At 39.0% G+C, this 21,761-nt stretch overlaps 2 protein-coding genes across 3 annotated transcripts in view; both read left to right on the top strand.

Moving 5' to 3' along the window:
* The window catches only part of LOC113532842 (bridge-like lipid transfer protein family member 2), a 29,465-nt gene extending 23,739 nt beyond the window's left edge, over positions 1–5,726 (top strand). Inside the window, exons 35-40 of the mRNA XM_053239617.1 lie at positions 883–993; positions 1,106–1,241; positions 1,547–1,668; positions 1,940–2,041; positions 2,139–2,273; positions 4,377–5,726. Of these exons, the coding sequence (XP_053095592.1) occupies positions 883–993; positions 1,106–1,241; positions 1,547–1,668; positions 1,940–2,041; positions 2,139–2,273; positions 4,377–4,559 (789 nt within the window). The 3' untranslated portion in view covers positions 4,560–5,726. The remainder of the gene's footprint in view (positions 1–882; positions 994–1,105; positions 1,242–1,546; positions 1,669–1,939; positions 2,042–2,138; positions 2,274–4,376) is intronic.
* Positions 5,727–7,655: 1,929 nt separating this feature from the next.
* Positions 7,656–21,670, top strand: rskra (ribosomal protein S6 kinase related a). Of its 2 annotated transcripts, none has more exons than XM_026924086.3 (12): positions 7,656–7,888; positions 9,296–9,523; positions 12,279–12,362; positions 12,450–12,518; positions 12,718–12,787; positions 13,111–13,218; positions 15,762–15,802; positions 15,898–15,925; positions 17,026–17,115; positions 18,774–18,862; positions 19,590–19,700; positions 19,883–21,670. In XM_026924086.3, the coding sequence occupies exons 1-12, from the start codon at positions 7,862–7,864 to the stop codon at positions 20,054–20,056; spliced, it is 1,119 nt and encodes a 372-aa protein (XP_026779887.1). In that variant the 5' UTR covers positions 7,656–7,861; the 3' UTR covers positions 20,057–21,670. The 2 variants fall into 2 exon arrangements, with proteins under 2 accessions (XP_026779887.1, XP_026779886.1); XM_026924085.3 differs by having other exon boundaries at positions 19,793–21,670.
* The last annotated feature ends 91 nt before the right edge of the window (positions 21,671–21,761 follow it).

Genomic DNA, 21,761 nt, shown 5'->3' with positions numbered 1-21,761 from the left:
GCAGCATGTGAGGGTACGTATGGTATTGAGTATGTGTGCCAGTCATCTTTCCCATTTCAACTGTAAAAAATACACTGTATGGCCAAAGTTTGTGGACACCTGACCATCACACCCATATGCGGTTTTTCCCCAAACTGTTGCCACAAAGTTGGAAGAGCACAATTGTCTAGAATGTCTTTGTATGCTGTAGCATTACAATTAAATTAAGAGGCCCAAACCTGTTCCAGCACGACGATGCCCCTGTGCACAAAGCGAGCTCCATAAAGATATGGTCTGCTAAAGTTGGAGTGGAAGAACTCGAGTGTCCTGCACAGAGCCCTGACCTCAACCCCACTGAACACCTTTGGGATGAACTGGAACACTGACTGCACCCCAGACCTCCTCACCAACATCAGCGCCTGACCTCACTAATGCTCTTGTGGCTGAATCCCCACAGCCACGCTCCAAAATCTAGTGGAAAGCCTTCCCAGAAGAGTGGAGGTTGTTACGACACCAAAGGGGGACTAAACCTGGAATGGGATTTTAAAAACGCACATATGGGTATGATGGACAGGTGTCCACAAACTTTTGGCCATATAGTGTACACGGCATCTGCTCTTCGGTCAAAATAGCTTGCAGGAATTTACTGTTTTGTTTTGTCATTATTTGCTTGATTTTAGTCCTACATTTTCATTTCTGATTTTTTTTTTTTTTTTTTCGGTTTTTGTGTTCCTGTATACTCATCTGCCACTGCTATACTAGTTTATTTAGCATTTTTGGTTTAAAAAAGAACATAAATATATAAAAAAAAATAGATCCATACTAATTTTGGCATGAGTGTGCTCTAAATGTGAGTTACATGATCCATGCTGTGTTTCTTTGCACAACTGTTTTGCATTGTAGGTGGTGTTACGTCCGCAGAGCCCCTGCCAGTCAGGACGTCAGCTTGCCCTTCGCATCTTCAGCAAAGTTCGTCCTCCTGTGGGCGGGATTTCTGTCAAAGAGCATTTTGAGGTCATTTGGATAGAATTCCACTAGCATTGCTAGTATTGAAAGTGCTTTAGAAGTGCAAAATATCCTGTTAACATTTGCTTTGCACCATGTTAAAACTTGTTTTAATGACTAGGTCAACGTGGTCCCACTTACCATCCAGCTGATGTACCACTTCTTTAAGAGAATGATGGGATTTTTCTTCCCTGGAAGAAATGTCGAGGAGGAGGAAGTTGGAGACGAGGAAGATAAGTTACGAATGGTCACCACAGGTTTGAACTGTTATATTTAAATTGAATAACTTTTTTTTCTCTGGCTTTTTTCCTTTTCTGTGTTTAGCCCTGACATGCTGATACCCATACCGCTCTGCCTACTGGTCAATATTAGTTTTAGCTCTCCTGCTCTTTGGGAATATTGGCTTTCTAATGGCTGTGCCCAAGGCCACACTGATAGCTCAGGCTTGGCTATTAAAAGCTCAGCTCATTGACATTGAGTGGAGATACTCATGATACAGGGTCATCCTGATGTGTACACAGTAAGAGATTCTCAAATCCCTCTTCCCTCTCTCACAATGCAGGTGTTGTAAAACCAAGGCAGCTATCTGAGGACTCTATAGGGGGGCTGGGCCCCAGTAAAGGAGTCACGCAGGGGATGAATCGTACAGCAGGGGTCCGGAGGTCATTCCGTAAACCACCGGAGGTAATGTCACATTTTGCCATTAAACAACAGCATTAACACATTTGAAAACTTGATGCCAGTTTCCATTACTGAGACCTATCTGCTGATAAGCCTCACATTTCCTGTGTATAATTCAGTGTCTTTTTAGACACTGTCTTTTTAATCATTTTAGTAAAAAAAAAAAAAAAAAAAAAAAAACAGTGATACCTGGATTGAAATATGCAGTAACACTTGCACAAGTCTCTAAGAACAAGCTGAGAGGCTAAAACTATGCTGCTTGATTTCTGTCCAGCATCCTATAGATGACATTGACAAAATGAAAGAGAGAGCTGCAATGAACAACTCGTTCATCTACATAAAAATCCCTCAGGTTCCTCTTTGTGTCAGCTACAAGGTGAGTGTTGCACTGAAGCCCTGCTTTACTTTTTTCACTGCAGGTTGTTATCATGGATAAACACCTTCCAATATTATTCTGCTTTGTAACTGTGCAGGGTGAAAAGAGCAGTGTTGACTGGAAGGATCTGAACCTGGTGCTGCCCTGTTTAGAGTATCACAACAACACCTGGACGTGGCTGGATTTTGCCATGGCTGTGAAGAGAGACAGTCGAAAAGCTCTGGTTGCCCAGGTACTAAAGCCCAGACTGGATTATTAGACTATATTTGCAGCTCTGATCAACATGTGAAATGATAGTGAGGCTGTTTTTTTTTCAATAGCTTTACATCAGAAATGTTCAAAAAAATCATTTTAAAAACATGCACGTGTGAAATATCATAATGTTGTGGGACGCTAGCAATATTAACATCTGGTTAAGTAATTATTCAAAATAATATTTCTGTTTTTAAAAAAAAAAAAAAAACCCTGAAAGTCCTTGATTCTCAGTAACATGTCATTGTGAAAAAGTCTATTTGCTCTCTCTGCATAATGCGCTTCCACACTTCCTGGCTGAAGTGCTTTTTGTTCTTTAAAAAAAAAAAAAAAGGCTGCTAACATAATATACACACTGTAACCATAACCACACTCTTACCAGTCTTTGCTAGTATTAGCTAACTAACTAGCCTATGGTACATTAGATTAATTAATATCAGTCATAAATAAAAATTGTAGCTCTGAAGGCAGGAAATCAAGAGAACCAGTGAACAGATAAAGAAAAAAATTTGATTCGTCTGCACCATACATTTTGGCACGTGAAGTAGAAAAAAGACATGGACGCCTCAGTAAAAGCGTGTGTTTTGTTTGCTCTGTCAGAGCATGTAAAGCTCATAAGAAGCTACTTTAATTGCACTTTTACAGTTACAGGCCCGAGTGGCTACTGGTGCTGTTCTACTACAGTGAACTTCAAACATTCATGCAACATTTTGGACTAAAATTGCAGCACAGGAACAACAGTGGCAATAGCAAGTAGTGTTAGCAACAAGCTAACTGGATAACGTTAGTGATAAGTCTAATGTTAATGATTACCTTCCCAAAACAGCAATTACTATGGACAATGTTATAGACTTAACCAAGTACTGTCTGTATATTATCTCGTCTAAAGCCAATCTGGTGTAAACTAATTTAAAAGTAGAGAAAGTGGACTTTACACTGTTCACAGTGTGCTTGGACATGTTGATTTGATATCACTCCATAAACAGGGAAAGAACTGGTAGTTGAAAAGACTACCCCAAGTTGCTGAGCTGAAATTTCAAGTTCAGGGTGTTTTGATGGTTTTGATGGTTTTGCCGGTTGTAGGCAGGGAATTACAGCTACAATTTGAATGCAGCATTAGGTTCAAATCAGGGATCTCATTTATCAACGCTTGCATGGAACAAGTTTTAAATTTGTGCGTAAGAGCTGCCAGTACAAGGCATTTATCACAAGTGTGTACGCACATCTGTAAGCATTTACCAGTGGTTTGACTAAGAAATAAATACGAAATTCTTTTTTTGTTGTTTTTTTTTTTTTTTTTTTTTTTTTTTTTAAGATTTTATGGCTACATGTGTGCATTGTAATTACATTTAGAAAATCTGCAATAGCGTGAAAATTCCTCATTATTGTTATCTTTTTATCTGCCATATTTGGAAATATATTGCAGCGTAAGCAGTATGAATGCATGCAAGGCAAGTCATTACTCATCACATAGTTGATTGGAAACTTTGAGACCTTTCGGCAGTTTCTTGCTGAAATGTACATATGGGTTAAAAATCTTTAAGCATGGCATCGTCCCAGTCAATCTTTAGACATACCCTTTATACGATTTTATCGTACACTTCATCACTTTCGCCTGTCTGCACCTTATAATAAGTGACAATAAGTGGAATGAGAGCTCTCCAGTCAGTTTATCTGCAATTACACATCTCTACCACTGGGGTTCCTGCATATGCTGGGTTAGGAGTGTGCGTAAATATACACACATCCTACTGCACAAGAAGAAATCAATAATGTTCTGTGCATAGAAACATACATATGCATGGTTTACACACAAAACTATCCGTACACATGGCTGATAACTGAGACCCTATATCATGTGAATGAGGCTCCAGTATCTCACCTTTTATTCCACCTTATCTTGCAATATTGATTGTGTTTTGATGTTGATCAACACAAGAAATCGACTGATCCAACTAAAAAAAAAAAGGAACCAAAAAAACATTCATTACAGGAATTGGCCATATGATGTCCTGGGCTAAAATAAATTAAATACACAGATGTTTGTTCTTTTGTTTTAATTCCTTCTGTTTTTCTGGGACAGATGATAAAAGAGAAGTTGCGTCTGAAGCCTGCCTCTGCCTCTGAGTCTCGGGGAAAGGCAGCAGAAGGAAAGGCTGACAGCGGCCTGCAGCAGCAGATGGAGGACGAGAAGGCCCGGCTGCTGATCGGCCTCAGCACCACCGACAAGAGCTCCAGCAAGAAGATCTTCAGCCGCCACAAGTGATTCCTCCCTCACGATACGACACTGTGGAGAGATTAAGCTCACCTGAGTCTCACATGTCTCGGCTTCCTGTAGTCAAGTGGACCATGATGGAGAGCTGAACAAAGCTTTTTATTTCAAATAGATATTAAATAAATTTACTGATACCCACCTCTCACTTGTAGAGGTCCATGCTGGCTATGGATTTCTGATGCCCTGAGGAGAAGTCCTCATGTCTCTCAGTGCTGATAACATTAAGGACAGTTTGATCATCATCTTGCTGTCCATGAAGAGCACAGTGTTCTTTTTTGGGATCAATGTTAAATTCTCACACACTTGTTTTTGTGCCGTAAGTGTTTCATGTATCATGGTAGTTCACACACTATACACAGTCTTCACTTATCAGGACAGCCATTTCAGCAAGCCCTCAGGTGTTTAAGATGTTAGAGTTGTGTTCATTTCAGGAGAAAAGTATCAAACACACAGAATAGTTGTGTTTTAATGACTGCCAACATCGCTCCTGCTGGCACAGGAGACCCTGCAGAGTCTAAGGGAAAGTATTGCACCCCATTTTATGCACCTTGGAAAACCAAGAGGGATCAGAAATTGTTTTTTTTCTCCAGAGATATACTTAATGTGTAGTATTTCACACATGCTAAAATGCATTTACGTTCACTTACCTAATGCCTTGCCCACTTAAGAAGTTGCACTCTCACTGAAACGGCTCTTAAGAATCTATTCTTTAGCGCTCAATATATAACTGTAATTCCAGAAGGTAGCAGGTGTTTAATATTATATTGTTGGTGTAAGATTTACTGTACTAACATTTGTGCAATATCTTGACACAAAGTATACTGAAGATCTGTTGATCTATTAATTGTTTTATGATCTTGATATTCTTGGGGAGCATTCTTGATCAATTTTTTGGCGCATTCTTGATCAATTTTTTTGGAGCATTTTAACACTGTGGCACTTTTTGTTGTTTTTTTTGTCCTTTCAATTCTGAAGTTATATTTTGCCTGTTAATATTTTTTCAGTTTCAGAAAAAATCAAATTGCAGTTATTTCAGCTTAAGTGTTAAATATTTTTCAGTTGTCAGGGTGTTGCCTCTGTCTTTTGATTATTTTGATTTTTGATGTCAACACGCTTTGTAAATGAATTTTCAGTATTAAAAATCAAAGCTCCATAAAACTGGTTGTATTGTTCTGTTAGAAATCAATTCTGAACGAGGTCAAAATCACAGCCGTCCGATTGGTCATTTGTTAGTAGACACTCCTGATATTTGGTTTATCACATTTTCTATGTTAACTGACATAACAGTCTCAGTTCATACAAATAAAGCGTCCACTCTCTCTTGCCTAACAGCTCAGTGTGTGACTACGCTATAGAGTATTAACTTTAGCCATGAAGCAGCAGATGAGAACATCTGCACGCCTGATCTTATCCTGAGAAGATTGTCACGGATTGTAAACAGCTTTCTAGGTATCCTCTGGAAACTATACTCAACAACTATTGGTGAACTAGAGGGTTTTTAGGACTGGGATGTAGACATAAAAGTAATTTCCTCTTGCAATCTAGTCAGACTCAAATCTCTGCTATAATAAATGCAAAATGATGCATTGATCTCGTTATAGTTGTATAGCATTAACAGATCCTGTATCAGAGAGGCTTGGCTAGAGTACATGTTTTCCCCTTCATGATTGCCCACCACATATTATTACAAAAAGCCAATCAACTACTGGAGTATACTGTATGTGTGATATTTAGTCACATTCAGTTTACTGTAAATCAGGTGAGCTCTTATTCATTTGTTTTACAGTATAATAGCTTAAAATACCACGGATATAAGCAAGTACTTACCACTTTGGATGATACTTTCATATATTGTCATGGTCTGCTCTCACATATTATTGAAATTCCTGATAGAGAGTAATGAAGAAAATATAGATTTACCTACAAAACATTTTCCTAGGGCCAATGTATCATACTTTATTCCACGTGAAGATGTAATAGGTTATGTAGCCTCTGTTCTCATGCAGGCAGTCAAATTTAGTCATTATCAAACACCCGGCTGTTTTCTGCCAGCCTCCCCTCTGGCCTTGCAGTTCTGACAGAAAATCTCATTATATTTATATTTATATAAATATAAATTATTTATATTGTGCTACTGAATGCTCAAATCTAATTGACCTAAAAGAGGATTCATTTTCAATAACAGAATAGTTTCAGCTGCAAGGCAATAGTTTGTTTAGTTACAATGTACACAGGAGCTTATATGGTAGATGCTCCATGTAAAAGGCTTTATAAAAAAATGTGTGTAATCATTAACATGGTGACGTTTTTTTGTAAGGAGACATAATATTTATAGAAGGAGTCTCCAGTGTCAGTGCTTTGTCACAGTAAGTGGTAAAGCTGCAACGTTAACTTTTCCAACATGAAAAGTCTTTAGGACTGGATGCATTGTGATTTCTCAATAGCACGATGAGTGGGGTCCCCAGTTTGATCCTGAACTCCGTTTCACACGTGAATTTTCCTCCTGTGTGAGTTTTCTCAGGGTTCTCTGGTTTCCTCCCATGTCCCAAAAACCATTCCTGCAGATGGATTGGCTACTTTAAATTGCCCCTAGGTCTGGATGTGTGTGTGCCTTGTGATGAACTAGCGTCCCATCCGAGGTGTATTCCCACTTCAGGCCCAGTGTTCCTGGGAGAGGCTCCGGATCCACCCTGACCCTGACCAGGATAAACTCTTTACTGAAAGTGAATGAATGAATGAACTATAAAAAAAAAGTCTGGTGAGGGAACCTGTTAATAGCTGTTCTAAAGTGATAACAGGTACTAATTTGTTTTGTGGACTTTTCACAACATTAAATCTAACTATTAATTAATTATTTTAAAAAAGCTAATTGCTGTGCTAAAAGGGGAATAATACACGCCTCTGTGTTGAGATGGGACTGAAGTCAGGGTGCTGGGGAAGGGGGCGTGGTCATGTTGCTGGGGGAAGGGGCGTGGTCAGGCGGCTGGTGAGGGAGGAATGACCATGTTGCTGGGATAAGGGGGCGTGGTTATGCTGCTCGGGAAAGGGGCGTGGTTTGAGATTGTGTGGTTTGGGACACAGCGCACACAAATCAATGGTCTGAGCATCAAATCTGAGCTGGAATGACACTCTCCTGTTTTGAAACACTAAATGCGGTGTAAGAAAGTGCTTAAATGAAGTTTTTTAAACAAAGAATTGCCATCTGAGTTCCAGTAGCCCACAGGAGCGATTATTTAATGGTGATTTGATGAATAAGAAGAACATCATTCATTTGTTGACAACATGCGCGTGCTATGGGCGGTGCTGTGAGCAAAAACAAGGTGAGGCAATCTCAGAGGTTTTGTTTGGGTTTTATTTGTTTGGATTTATTTGGGAATGTTACACTATGAATGAATCCCAAAACAGATCCCTAATGGACATACAGCACAGCAGCAGTGTGTGAAAGTCCCACCCTGTGTAGTGATATTGTCCTGTATGATAGTGTATAAGAGTGAGGGACAATAGTTAGTGCCTGTTCAGATGATTTCAAAACTATATATTTTTATTGACTCAGAGAGAAAAGCAGGATTAACATGCCTATCAGTTTACTTGTATATTTCTTAAAGGATCTGTGGAGTTTTGAAATCAGTCTAGTGTCTATAATGTGTTAGAGAAGAGGATTAAACTGGTTCTTAATTCATGGACAGTCTGAAAGCCTTCCTAACTAGATGCTTCTCAGTACATTCATGCATATGATTACACATACACTTTCCAGCAACTTTATTAGGAACACCTAATAATTACCTTGTAATACACCTATAATAATGTGTATCTATAATACACCTATACACACCTGCTTCATGCTGTTATTCAATCAACCAATCATGTGGCAGCAGCACAGTGCATGAAATCAAGCAGATACAGGTTCAGTTAATGTTCATGTTAAACATCAGAATGGGGAAAAATCTCACTGGTCCCAGTGAGTTTGACCGTGACATGGTTGCTGGTGACAGATGGGCTGGTTTGAGTATTTCAGGAACTGCTAATCTCCTGGGATTGGCACACACACACACACACACACACACACAGCATTCTTTAGAGTTTACACAGAATTGAGTGAAAAGCATCCAGTGAGCAGCAGTTCCGCAGACGGAAAGACTTGTTGATGAGAGAGGTCAGAGGAAAATAGCCAAACTGATTTGAGCTGACATTAACTCAAGTGACCACTCTACAACCGTGGTGAGCGGAAAAGCATCTCAGAATGCCCAACATGTCAAACCGTGAGGTGGATGGGCTACAACAGCAAAACACCGCATCAGGTTCCACTCCTGTCAGCCAAGAACTGGAATCTGACACTACAGTGGAGACAGGATCACCCAAACTGGACAGGTGGAGAACAATGCCTAATCATTTTCCAATTTTCAGCTGTCTGGTTTGAGAAGCAGTCTGGCCTTCATCTTCTGATCTCGCTCATCAACAAGGGGTTTCCACCTACAGAACTGCCACTCATTGGATGTTTTTTTGTTTTTCACACCATAAGGTGTAAGCTGTAGAGAATGAGATGTGTGTGTGTGTGGAGATCCTAGTAGATCAGCAGTTTCTGAAATACTCATCCCAGCCTGTCTGGCACCAGTAACCATGTCACCATCAAAGTCACTGAGATCACACTTAGTAGTGCACAGTCAGACTTTTCAGCCTGACAATTTTTTTTATTATTTTATTAAGTGTTTTTCATTTTTCATGTGCAGACACCTTTCTCATTAGTGGAGAAGAGGAGTTTGTCCAGTAAGCAAAGGTTCCTGTCTCCCCATGATGTACTTGTCCAAAGCAGTCCATTGAGGCAGCAGAGTGACCAGTGCACATCATCCCAATTCAATAAATGTACAAAAAGTCAAGAGACAAATCCTCTACCTTCATCCACTTCCATCTTCCTGCCAGAATTTCCGCACCGCGAGGGGAGACCTGCACATTTACAGGTACTCTATTACTCTGTCTCTTCATAATGTAAGTAACTACTAATGCAAGTAATTTCATGCATTTTGTGTCCCTTAATTGTGGAAATAAGCACAATGAATATGCCATGATGTTGGTCATAACCAGCAATGCAAATTCTTTCTAACACAAAATATTGTCCTAGAATCGTAAACAAAACTTTTGTAGTCATCGATAATTCAAAGAACTACAGTTGAATTTATAACATGCATTCTACACTCATGCCCATAGATGGAGTCACAGATGGTGACAAGACACTGATTCCTGCTGGAGAATAACAAATGAATAACTGGGCTGGAGTGTAGTGGCAGAACCATCAAGAGTTTACTAGACAGACAGACAGATAGATTTATTTGACAATGATATAAAACACATATAAGACTGCATTCATACAGAACTTACAAACATTGAAAAATGTTGAGGATTAAAACACAATAAAGCCTGAAGGATTAATTCCATTGTGGTCCTCTAAAAATGTCAAATGGGTCAAAATGTCAGCTTGGAATAGTCAAGCAGAACAATGGATTAAAAATTTCAATCAATTAATACAACTTTACAATTTCACATGTTATTTAGCAGCAATTTCTTCAATGCATACTTAAAGCTTGTTATTCTTTAAGAGAAATGAGAAGTTTATTCCACACAGCAGCTGCTGTTCATATAAAAAAAGTATTTTATCCACTAAACTGTTGAATCTAAAAGGTATAATATTTGTTATACTCCCTCTGGTTGCATAGTTGTGAAGGTCTCTTACTAGGTTCAAATAATTAAGTAAATATTTGGGGACTAATGTATTAAGAATTTAGAAGAAATTAAGAAGAAGGAAGGTTGTGTTTTTGAAACTGATCTATTTCCAGGTGTGTGTGGGGAGGTGTTTTCAGCTGAACCCTAATCATCTTGTTTTAGGCTGTCTGAAGTTTCTTCTTAATAGATTGAGACTACACAGCTGGCTCATATACAGCTAGCCCACACATCTGTCTAACTGTTCTAAATGCTGTTTTGGTTCTGCTTAAGGCCGGATTCTCATGTGGTTTTGTAAGCAGTTGCTAGGGTTGTCAGAATTCCTGAGGGTGGAAAGCTCCCAGCCAAAGTGTGTGGAATCTCAGAGGAGGTTATCCATGGTGCACACTGGAAAAACACATTTACAGTGTCTCATTTGACATGGCTTCACTGGCATCCTTTTCAACATAGAATACATTATTTATATCCTTTTATTTGTTTTTAAAGATATAAAAGAACTAGCACCTTCCTTTATGTAAGATTAACTAACTGCATATGCTCCATGGCGATGTATAAGATAATGCAACACAGGATTACTTTCTGTTCTGTGAACAAAACACAACAGAAGTGGTGCTTTTAGTGTATTCTCTATGAGAATCCTCGGTTTGCAGTATTGAAAGGCAGCTTACAACATATCTTTTTACGTTACCTTTTGGTCTAGTTTTACATTTATTGTATCATTGTCACCTTTTTGGGAATAATTCATAAGGGGGATAAATTTCAAATTCATATCCAGAATTTATATATTTCTGTAAAGCTGCTTCGTGATAATATCCATTGTTAAAAGTGCCATATAAATACAGTTGAATTTAACTAATTACTTTATGAGCAATTTTTTATTTTACATTACTTTCAGTATTTAATTTTAAAAAAAAATTCTGATTTACCAGGTTTATTACGATTTTATCTTAATTACTAAATTAAATTATGGATACTTATTTTTTCTAAATAATTATTTATTTTTCCAATTTCTATTGCATTTTCTGCTTCTTCTATTATGCTTTTTTATTTTCCTTTTTATTCACTGTAAAGAACTTGAGTTTCATTTCAGTGCATCAGAGATGCTATATAAATAAAGTTATAATAAAGTTATTTTTCTTCTTCTCGTTATTATTATTATTATTATTATTATTATTATTATTATTATTATTATGTCAAACAGCTGTCTGAGACAATGGATGATAAGAGAAGGGGAGGACACTGTTCTCTGTTCTCCATGTTTTTCATTAAAACCTGTGGTGAGCAATTGATGAGCTTCCAGCCAAACAGATCCATATTATTGAACTGAAGCAAAAATTCTGATGTGGCACAAAAACCACAAAGTGAGTTTCCCATGTCTCCCAGGTCACAGGCAACAACAGAGCACAGGAAATTCGAACGGAGACACCACATACATTTATCATAGTGGGAGTTCAGCACGCTAAAAAAAATCTGACAAACTCTTAACCTGTGCACAAAGGGAAACCACTGCACTTTCTTCTGCGTGTACCACACAAACAAACAGAGTCATTTTATTTAATAATTACTTATATACTCTCACTATCAGTAACCACCTTATGCTGTTTAGAGACACAGTGGACCCTGTGCCTATACCAAGAAACCCTAGGCGAGAGGTAGGAATACACCCTGGATGGGATGCCAGGCCATCTCAGGGCACCACTCATACATTCACACACTCATTCACACCTAAGGGTAATATAGAGTAGCCAATCCACCTACTGGCATGTGTTTGGGAAGTGGAAGAAAACCAGAGAACTAGGAGGACACAGGGAGAACATGCACAGAAACTCCACACAGACAGTAACCCAAGGTCAGGATCAAACCCTGAACCCTGGAGCACTGAGCCACCACGCAGCACCAGTAGAATCTTCATAACCCTTACTTAGTGTCATGTAAACTGAGCAGCTCATTCCACAGTTTAAGGAATTTATTGCAAGTTACTTTTATTTTTCTATTCAGGTAACTGGGGTAATAGCGAAAGGATCATTTGGCCCTATTCTGAAGGTGAATGACTCGGCAAAAGGGAAGACCTATGCTATAAAGGTGACACCTTTTTCTGTGGCATAAAACAGTTTTTCCTGTCCTGAAATATCTGCTGTTTTACTTGCAGTCTGTTGTACTGATGGTTAGGTTTTACCCAAATCTGAGGTTCTGAGACATGGAGCCCTGGAACAGTCGAAAGAGGAGGTTATAATCCAGGTGGAGATTAGCCACACACACTCACACACACACACACACAGATGCCTCAGATTATGAGCAGGCGCTTGATTCATTTCCGTGATACATTCACCCCAAAACATTTCATGCTCTTAATGTATTACAAAAAGCCATGATTTACTTTTGCTCAGTGTTTGTCAGCTTCTTCATCTCCTCTACTTTGTTACCTGTTCCATCACAGCGGCAGCTCAAACACGCTTTTGTCCTCGGTCTGGAGGACTGTTGGCAGAGTCAGAACAACCTCTTCGTCAGTGAGTCATTCCATCCACATCCTGCCCTTTCCTCACCTCTTCTCTCTGCTCTGCTATTTCTACTCATTTGCCAGTCTGAGCTACCAGCAGGTCTCTTGGTGCATTGTGTTTCTGTAAGAATCTGTTGTTCATTGTTGTCGAACATTTATTATTTTCTGCATCTCACACACTCCCACAGCGTAGTGTTTCCAAAACTAATTCACTGGTCACAATAATGATATATTATAATGTTAAATTAAAAAAAGGAATTTCAGCACCTGAGAATATGTCTAAATCTCTCTATCTCTGGCTTTTTCTGTCTGTCTTGCTTTTTTACTCTTTAGTGTGTGATTACTGCAGCACTGGAGATCTGTACACCTACTGGATGCTAACTGGCCAGTTTAAAGAGAGGGAGGTTCGAGTGTTTGCTGCTGAACTCGGCAGTGCTTTAGGTCACTCACACTTATATATAAACACCACACACATACAGACACAAACACACACACACATATGACACACCAGTCAGTCTTGCAGCCTCACAGCTCCAGGGCCCCCAGTTAAATCCCGACCTCGGGTTACTGTCTGTGTGGAATTTGCTTCCATGTTCTCATTCTCCTAGTGTTTGCGTGGGTTTCCTCCAGGTTCTCAGATTTCCTTCAGGACTGGTATCGCATCCAGGGTGTATTCCTGTCTCACACCCAGTGTTCCCAGAATAAGCCCTGATCCTGACTGAAGATGAATAAATATTCCATCCATCCATCCATTCATCCATTCTCTGTGCCCCTTATCCTACACAGGGTCGCGGGGAGCCTGGAGCCTATCCCAGGGGACTTGGGGCACAAGGCGGGGGACACCCTAGACGGGGTGATAGTCCATCACAGAGCATAATTGCACATACACTCACACGCCCATTCACACACTACGGACAATTTGGAAATGCTAATCAGCCTACAATGCATGTCTTTGGACTGGGGAGGAAACTGGAGTACCCAGAGGAAACCCCCGAAGCACGGGGAAGCACGGGGAAGCACGGGGCATTCAATGACTGCCTGAAGTCTGGAACCCCTGGACATTACCAAATGCTGAGTTTCCTCCCTTGAGATGATTTGCCAGGCCTTTACTGCAGCCACCTTCAGTTGCTGCTTTTTTGTGGGTCTTTCTGCCTTCAGTTTTGTCTTCAGTAAGCATGCTCAGTTGGGTTGAAGTCAGGTGACTGACTTGGCCATTTAAGAACGTTCCATTTCTTTGCCTTAGGAAGCTCTTGGGTTGCTTTTGCGGTATGCCATTTTCCATCTGTACTGTGACATGCCTTCCTATCAGTTTTGCAGCATTTGACTGAATCTGGGCAGACAGTATAGCTCTTTATTCTACAGAATTCATCCTGCCACTTCTATCAGCAGTCACATCAGCAATAAACACCAGTGACCCAGTTCTATTGGCAGCCATACATGCCCATGCCATAACACTTCCACCACATGTTTGACAGATGATGTGGTATGCTTTGGATCATGAGCCCTTCCTTTTCTTCTCCATACTCTTCTCTTCCTATAATTCAAGTACAAGTTAATCTTGGTTCCATCTGTCCTACGAATCTTGTTCCAGAACTGCACAAGCTTTTTTTTTTTTAATGTTTGCTAGAGTCTAATCTGGTCTTTCTGTCCTTGAATGTTATCAGTGGTTTGCATCTTGAGGTAATTTGTTCTTTTTAAGAATGTACCAAATTGTTGATTTGGCCACTCCTAAAGTTTCTGCTATCTCTCTGATAGGTCTGTTTTGTTTTTTCATGATGGCCTCCTTCACTTGCATCAACACCTCTTTGGACGGCATAGTGAGAGTTCCCATGAACAGCTACCAAATGCAAATCCAACACTTGGAATCAGCTCCAGACCTTTTATCTCCTTAATTTATCATGATATAATGAAGAAACATTCGACGACAATTGGCCGAGAAACTACTTATCAGTCAATTGTCCCATTACTTTTGAGCCTGTGAAAATGGAGGGACTCTGTAAAAAATGGCTGTAATTCCTAAACGATTAATGCAATATTTTTGTTAAACCCCTTGAATTAAGGCTGAAAGTCTACACTTCAGTCATATCTTGATTGCTTCATTTCAAATCCCTTGTGGTAGTGTACAGAGACAAAATTACGAAAATTGTGTCACTGTCCAAATACTTAGGGTCTTACTGTGTCTAACTTGAAACACATGGAGTTGTCTCCACTTCCTGGACTTTTGGCTCAAGTACACTCGGGTGAGAGAAGATAGATCAGGTCTGACTCCACCCCATGGAATTTTTGTTCTGTAGTGCGGGGTATGTGAATGTGACTGGGACATTGACAGCCAATGCAGGATTTACATTTCCTATATCTATAGGTAAATTAGGCTTAAGGAACAAACATGCACACATACACACACACACACACACACACACAATATTTTCAGTAACCCAGTCGTGGCAGAGTCATTGAGATCATAGGCTTCAGAAAAATCATTATATGATCACTGTCACCTCATTGTGACATCACATTGTTGGAGCATCATTGTAACATCTTTGTGGCATCTCTGTGACATTATTGTGACATAATTACGACAGCATTATGACAGCACTGATTGTAAGATATGATTGTAACATCATTCTGACAATGTTGTGACTTTGTCACTAATGTTGTCACTATCACATCATTGTGACATCATAGTTTCATCATTGTTATGTCACTCTGATGTCACTGTATCCTCACTCTTATGTCATTGTGACATCATTGTGTTTTCACTGTTACCTCATTATGATGTCACTGTGGCATCATTGTTTGTCACACACATACACACACACACAAATGAACAGAAACACTGCATATGCCATTTAATCATATTGAGTGGAATGTTTTATTTAGTAAAACATAATGACTACTTATGACTGCTTATGGCTCCTATTTATATGAAATATTTTACTGGAATGCAAGGACTCTCAGGTCAATTTTTCTGTGATTTTTATTAGGTTTTCTTCATGACTTTGGGATAATGCACAGGGATTTGAAGGTATGGGAGCGTGTTATCAGTTTTCAGCCTAGTAAGTATAGTAACTGTCTAATTTCTAATATTGGAATGCTTTTTCTCATTGGTTTCTCTTCCAGATGGAGAACATCCTTTTAACTGACCAAGGTAAAGCTGCTTCTGTCTCAAACTATAATACTGGTAGCGAACATTAGAGAGCCACAGAGCAGCAGTGTCACTGAAAAAAAATGCAGTTGAATATAAGTTATACAAAATAAAATATATTCCTCTTTGTTTATTGATCTGTAAGCTATAATCACACTCAGGGGCATTTCTTATTACACCATTTATACTTGTAGTTGGGCAGTGACTACACAGAGTTTATGCCAGTAGTGTATTATTTGATCAGCCACTAATGTCAATAAAGGTGTCCTTAAATGGGAGTAAATGGGATTAGCCATCATTTTCTCCAAGTGGCTGAGTGGCAATGAAGAGTCTGCAAAAAGTTACTGTAAATTTTGTAAAAGTCAGTTGAACATAAAGTGAGATACAGCCAATTTTACCAGGGTAGAGATGCATCTGTCCATAGACTTGCACTGGTTTATGAGCTATTCTCGCTCCTGCTAATGTGGCAAGATAGTCCTCATTGCAGAAGCAAAAATCTGTGGGGTGGAGCTGGATCTGATCCAACTCCTGCTATAGGCCTAACCCTAATCATAACCCAATCATAGCAGAGTCATTGAGTTCATAGAGTGACATTGTGACAACACTGTGACTTCACTATCACATCATTGTGACATCACAGTTTCATCATTGTGACATCACTCTGATGTCACTGTATCCTCACTCTTACATTATTGTGACACCATTGTGTCTGAAGTTACTGTAATAAAGCTGTAGTAAAGCTGTAAAAGCATTTTTGGGTAACAAATCCAGATGAGATTACATAAAGTGCCTCTAAAGCTTTTGCAAAAATCTAATGACCTTCTGCTTGGTACACTGACTAATATTAATTTGGCTTGAAAAAGGCTTGTGGCTTTTCACATTTCTCTGTGCTATGTTCTTAGCATATTCCTATTGTATAATTATCTATGTAAGTGATGCTATACATTAACCCCCTCTTTTCTTCTTCTCAAATTAAGAGATAATTTTAATAATTTTGTCTCATGTTCTGATGACTCTTGTAATAAGTACTAACATGTATTGAGCTGAAAAACAATGCTGTTCCCCATCAACTGATCCTAAACTTTTTGTGCTGCCGAGTTCAGGTCACGTCTGCCTGGGAGATTTTGGACTGTCTCGTCGACTTGAGCGTGGTGAAAAAGCATTTACAATCTGTGGGACAATCCAATACATGGGTAATATTTTGCACACAAGACTGTCTAATTCCATCTTCACAGGCAGACTGTACACTGGATATAAAAAGTCTACACACCCCTGTTAAAATGCAGGTTTTTGTGATGTAAAAATATGAAACCAAGATAAATCATGTCAGAACTTTTACCACCCTCAATGTGAAATTACAACGTGCAGAAATTAAGTGAAAAACAGGCAGAAACATTTTAGGGAAAAATAGGAAAAATAAAAAAAGTTACAATAACCCTGTTGCATAAGGTGCACACCCTTTTATAATTGGGTATGTGTTCAGAATGAACCAATCACATTCAATCTCATGTACAAAAGTAATTATCATACAGCTGTCATCAATGAAATTATTCTGATTAACCCCAAATAAAGACCAGCTGTTTCTGTAAGATTTTCTTCACATCTTCTTGGTTTCATCTGACTGCTGAAGCCATGAACTGTAAAGAGCTTAAAGAGCCTGTACTGTATCTCACCAGGAAAGGGGCAGAAAAGAATTTCCAAAACATTAGATGTACCATGGAACACCACGGTACATCATCAACAAGTGGAGAAAATGAGCACCACCAGTGACATCACCAAGAACAGGACGTCCCTCCAAAAATTATAGAAGGACAAGACACAAACTTACCAGGGAGGCTGCCAAGACCTTCAGCAACATTAAAGCAGCTGCAGGAATATTTGATAAGTTCTAATTACTCTTTGCATGTGACAACAATCCCTCATTTTTTTTTTTACATGTCTGGGCTATGGGGTAGGGTGGCTAGATGGAAGCCCTTTCTCACAAAAATCATCCAATCTCAACTACAACACCACAAATCATCTGACAAAATGTATTATGGTCTGATGAGACCAATTCCAAAATGTATGTTGGTGCAAAAAAGCACATCAACAAAAAACCACCAACTCACGGTGAAGCATGGTGGTGGCAGTATCATGCTTTAGGGCTGCTTTTCTTCAGCCAGAACTGCAGGTTTTATCAAGGTGGAGGCAATCATGAATAGCTGCAAATACCAGCAAATTGTAGTGCAAAACATTCAGGTGTCTGCTAGTAAGCTGAAGATGAAAAGGAATCTCAACTTTCAGCACAACAATAACCCAAAGCATAACAAAGCAATGGCTTAACCAAAAGAAGATCAATGTTTCTGAATGGCCTTGCCAGAGCTCAGACCTGAACCCAACTGAAAATCTGTGGTGTGACCTGAAGCAGGCTGTGCACAGGAGACGCCCTCATGATTTGATGGATCCAGAATGTTTTTGCAAGAAAGAGTGGGAAAATATTGTCAAGTCAAGATAAAAGTCAAGATGCTGATAGGCTCTTTCCCAAAAAGACTGAGTGGTGTAATAAAATCAAAAATGTGCTTCAACAAAGTCTTAGTTTAGGGGCGTGCACACTTATACAACTTGGTTATTGTAAGTTTTTAGTTTTCTTTTTTTCCCTAAAAAGTTTCTGATTGTTTTTCACTTTATTTGTTTACTTTGCAATTTCACATTAAAGATGAGAAAAGTTCTGACATGATTTATCTTAGTGTCATGCTTTTACTTCACAAAAACCTGCCATTTTAAAAGGGGTGTGTAGACTTTTTATATCCATTGTATTTGTTACTTATTTATAGCAAATATGTTCATTATATTCTACATTACTGCTGAACAGCTCCTGAGGTTCTGACTGGGGGTCCTTACAGCCATGCAGCAGACTGGTGGTCCCTGGGCATCCTGTTATACACACTGGCTGAGGGAGAGGTAACATTCAGAAAAAAGTGGTCATTTCAAACAAATAGGACTGAATGTTACCTGATGGAATTATTGAATGCAATCACAGTAATAACAAAACTGTTGATTTTGGAAATCAAAACACATCACACAAGCTACAACAGTTTAATGAAAAACTGGCACTACTTATGGAGGGGGCTGCTCAACAGTTTCCTCTGTTTGACTCAAAGATTTATGTATACTGGGTTTTCTAGTTATCACCTGAATTGCTTGTACCATTTTAATCCTAATACTGATGAATGTATAGTATTTCAGTTAAAAGTGTTGCCATGCCACACACATACACATACACATACACTGCAAGTGATGGTGTTTTTTAGATTGTAGATTGTTATTGTTAATGCTAATTTTACTATTACTACTAATATTAGTATTACTTTCTAATTATTATCATCAGTGTATTTGTCCTATGTGGCATTTTCTTTATATATCTTTTGCACTTCCTCTATTTGTATTATTAGTGTTGGTTTTCCCCATTTGTATTAGTTTAGTCTCTTATTTTACTTTTGCATTACTTTTTAAAGTGTATAATAACACTAAGTCTCAGTGGTCCTCCAAACCCTTTTGGGTTGGGCTGGCCCCAAAAAAAAAAAAATAGCAAACAACAAAAAATAGATGTGTTGAAATGCTTATTGATATTCACATCTTGGAACTGAACAAACCTTATGGTCCATAAAACTCTTATTTTTGCATTTAGTTCCCACTTCCTCCAGAGTCAGACCACAGCGGCATGCTGACCAAAGTCACTGAGCATTCTTATGAAATGCCTCTGAGCTTCAGTCCTGCACTGGCCCTGCTACTCACGGAGGTAATGCAATGTCTGTTTGCCCTTTGCCTTTGACTGAAGACAAACACAGCTGTTGTAATCTCTCACACTTTCTTTGTGTTCTCTGGGTGCAGCTCCTATGCAAGACCCCCATGCGACGTCTGCGCTGTCTGGAACGCTATATGAGTCAGAGGTTTTTTAATGGCTTCTCCTTTGACTCTCAGGTGCTGATGAAGAGTCCCATTCTACCAATCCTTGAGCTCAAGGATCACCCTAATCGGCCAGAGATATCAAAGAGGGGATTAACATTCGACCAGCTTCAGGACTTTGAATGTGATCTCTTTGACCCTCCTTCCTCATCCACAGATTTATCGCCTGCTATTCCTCACCAACACTGAGGAGACCTCAGGTTCTAAAGATGCATATGGTGCAATATCCTCAACCATTTCTAGACAAGAACCAAACAAATTGACAATCTATATCTATATCTATATCTATCTATCTACAATATACTGTATATATGAACTACACAAACATATGTATATATGTGGAGGGAAAAACACAGCTATAGATGGTGCTTCTGTCGTAGCTCTATTGTATAAAATAAAGTTGCATAAACACATATGTAGTCTTTGAGTATATTTCTAAATGTTTGTTTTTTTTCTCTTAGCAATCTTTGTATCCATTGCTCTTTTTTTCAAATTGGGTTTGGCTAAGCTGGAAATGTTCTGTAGGAATTGCTGCAGTATCTTTACTAAGTGAGCATACCATTTGGTAGGCTAATTCACATGTGCCATTTTGCTAGAAATGATTTCAATATAAATTATTGTATCTGTGAATGATACTATCTAACTTTTAGACCTTGGTATGACCTATTTGTGAGAGCAAAGACAAATCCAAATGGGAGCAACCTTAATAGGGCAGAAAATTGAAGACTAGATAAAGCATCATTATTAATGTTTTTAATTAGGTATCAGGGAAAAAAACCCAAAGCCCCTGTGGAGTAGGCTAAATATAACATTATCTCTTTGTAGTTCTCCCTGGGGGCCCCTCCCAGACCCCATCTACAGAAAGATGAGTGTCAGTTCCTGCATGTGCAGAGTAACATTGGACAATTCTCCTAAATCTGCACCAATCAGGTTCAGCACCTGATCATAATCTCTATGAGTTTTCTTGCACTAAACTCAACTCTCAGGGAGATTTTCCTTGCCACTCTCACCTCTGGCTTGATCAATAGGGATCTAAATCTACACCTAGATTTCTGTAAAGCTGCTTTGTGACAGTGTGTATTGTTAAATGCATGAATAGGGCTGAATAGATGTAATCACAATCAAACTGTGTGTGTGTCTGTGTGTGTATATATATGTATATATCCCTTCTTTATGCTCTGGCTCATCCCTAAAGGTGGATTGCCTGAATATTTGCCTAAATGAGAAATACTGCTAAATTTGGGCCACCTCACATCAGACCGTTTAGGAGATTTTTATCAGCTTAGTTCTCCAACAGTTGTCCTTGAAAACTGGATCATGGAGTTGTTGAAAAAATTCACATGGACATGTCATAGTTGCTTTGGGACATAACTGCCTAGATAATTTTGAATTCACTTAAGTGAATTTGATCTAGTTAGACCAGGGGTGTCTGATTTTAAGGGCAAAGGGCTGGTGTGACTGTAGGTTTGACAAGGTTTGTTTGGTAGCCAAGCAGGAGCCACACCTCTTTCCATCTGTTTAATCAGTTGAACTTAGCCTACAATCAGTGAGTTGTTGCGTAGTTAGTTGTGGCTCCTATCTGTCTGAACTGAAATCCTGCAGCCACACCAGCCATTTGGGGATAAGACTGGACACTCTGAGATACATTATTAAAGGAGTGCAACACTGTATTGCATGGATTGAAAAAGATCGATGTCATGTAGTTCAGAGCACTTTTTGGGACTTACCTGCTGCTGCCTGTTCTCTTTTAGGTGTCAGTGTTTAGCATTACAAATGTTTACTTTTCTTTGTGATTAATTAAGCACTTTCTTATTATTGCCACATTAGCTATGCAACTGTCATTAAAGTAACAGAACCCCAGAATGGAATTAAAGCAGGTTAGAGGTGGAGGTGC

The sequence above is a fragment of the Pangasianodon hypophthalmus genome, chromosome 14, assembly GCF_027358585.1.
Source record: "Pangasianodon hypophthalmus isolate fPanHyp1 chromosome 14, fPanHyp1.pri, whole genome shotgun sequence".
NCBI classification, from domain to species: Eukaryota; Metazoa; Chordata; class Actinopteri; order Siluriformes; family Pangasiidae; genus Pangasianodon; species Pangasianodon hypophthalmus.
The sequence above is the reverse complement of the archived record's forward strand: the minus strand, read 5'-3'. Positions and strand labels throughout refer to the sequence as shown.

Bases quoted from the DNA above. Each gene is read 5' to 3' on its own strand.
- rskra (XM_026924085.3), top strand. From the start codon at position 7,862: ATGGGCGGTGCTGTGAGCAAAAACAAG. The intron at 15,803-15,897 runs GTATGGGAGCGT...TTTCTCTTCCAG, and splicing joins TAATGCACAGGGATTTGAAG to ATGGAGAACATCCTTTTAAC. The intron at 17,116-18,773 runs GTAATATTTTGC...ACTGCTGAACAG, and splicing joins TGGGACAATCCAATACATGG to CTCCTGAGGTTCTGACTGGG.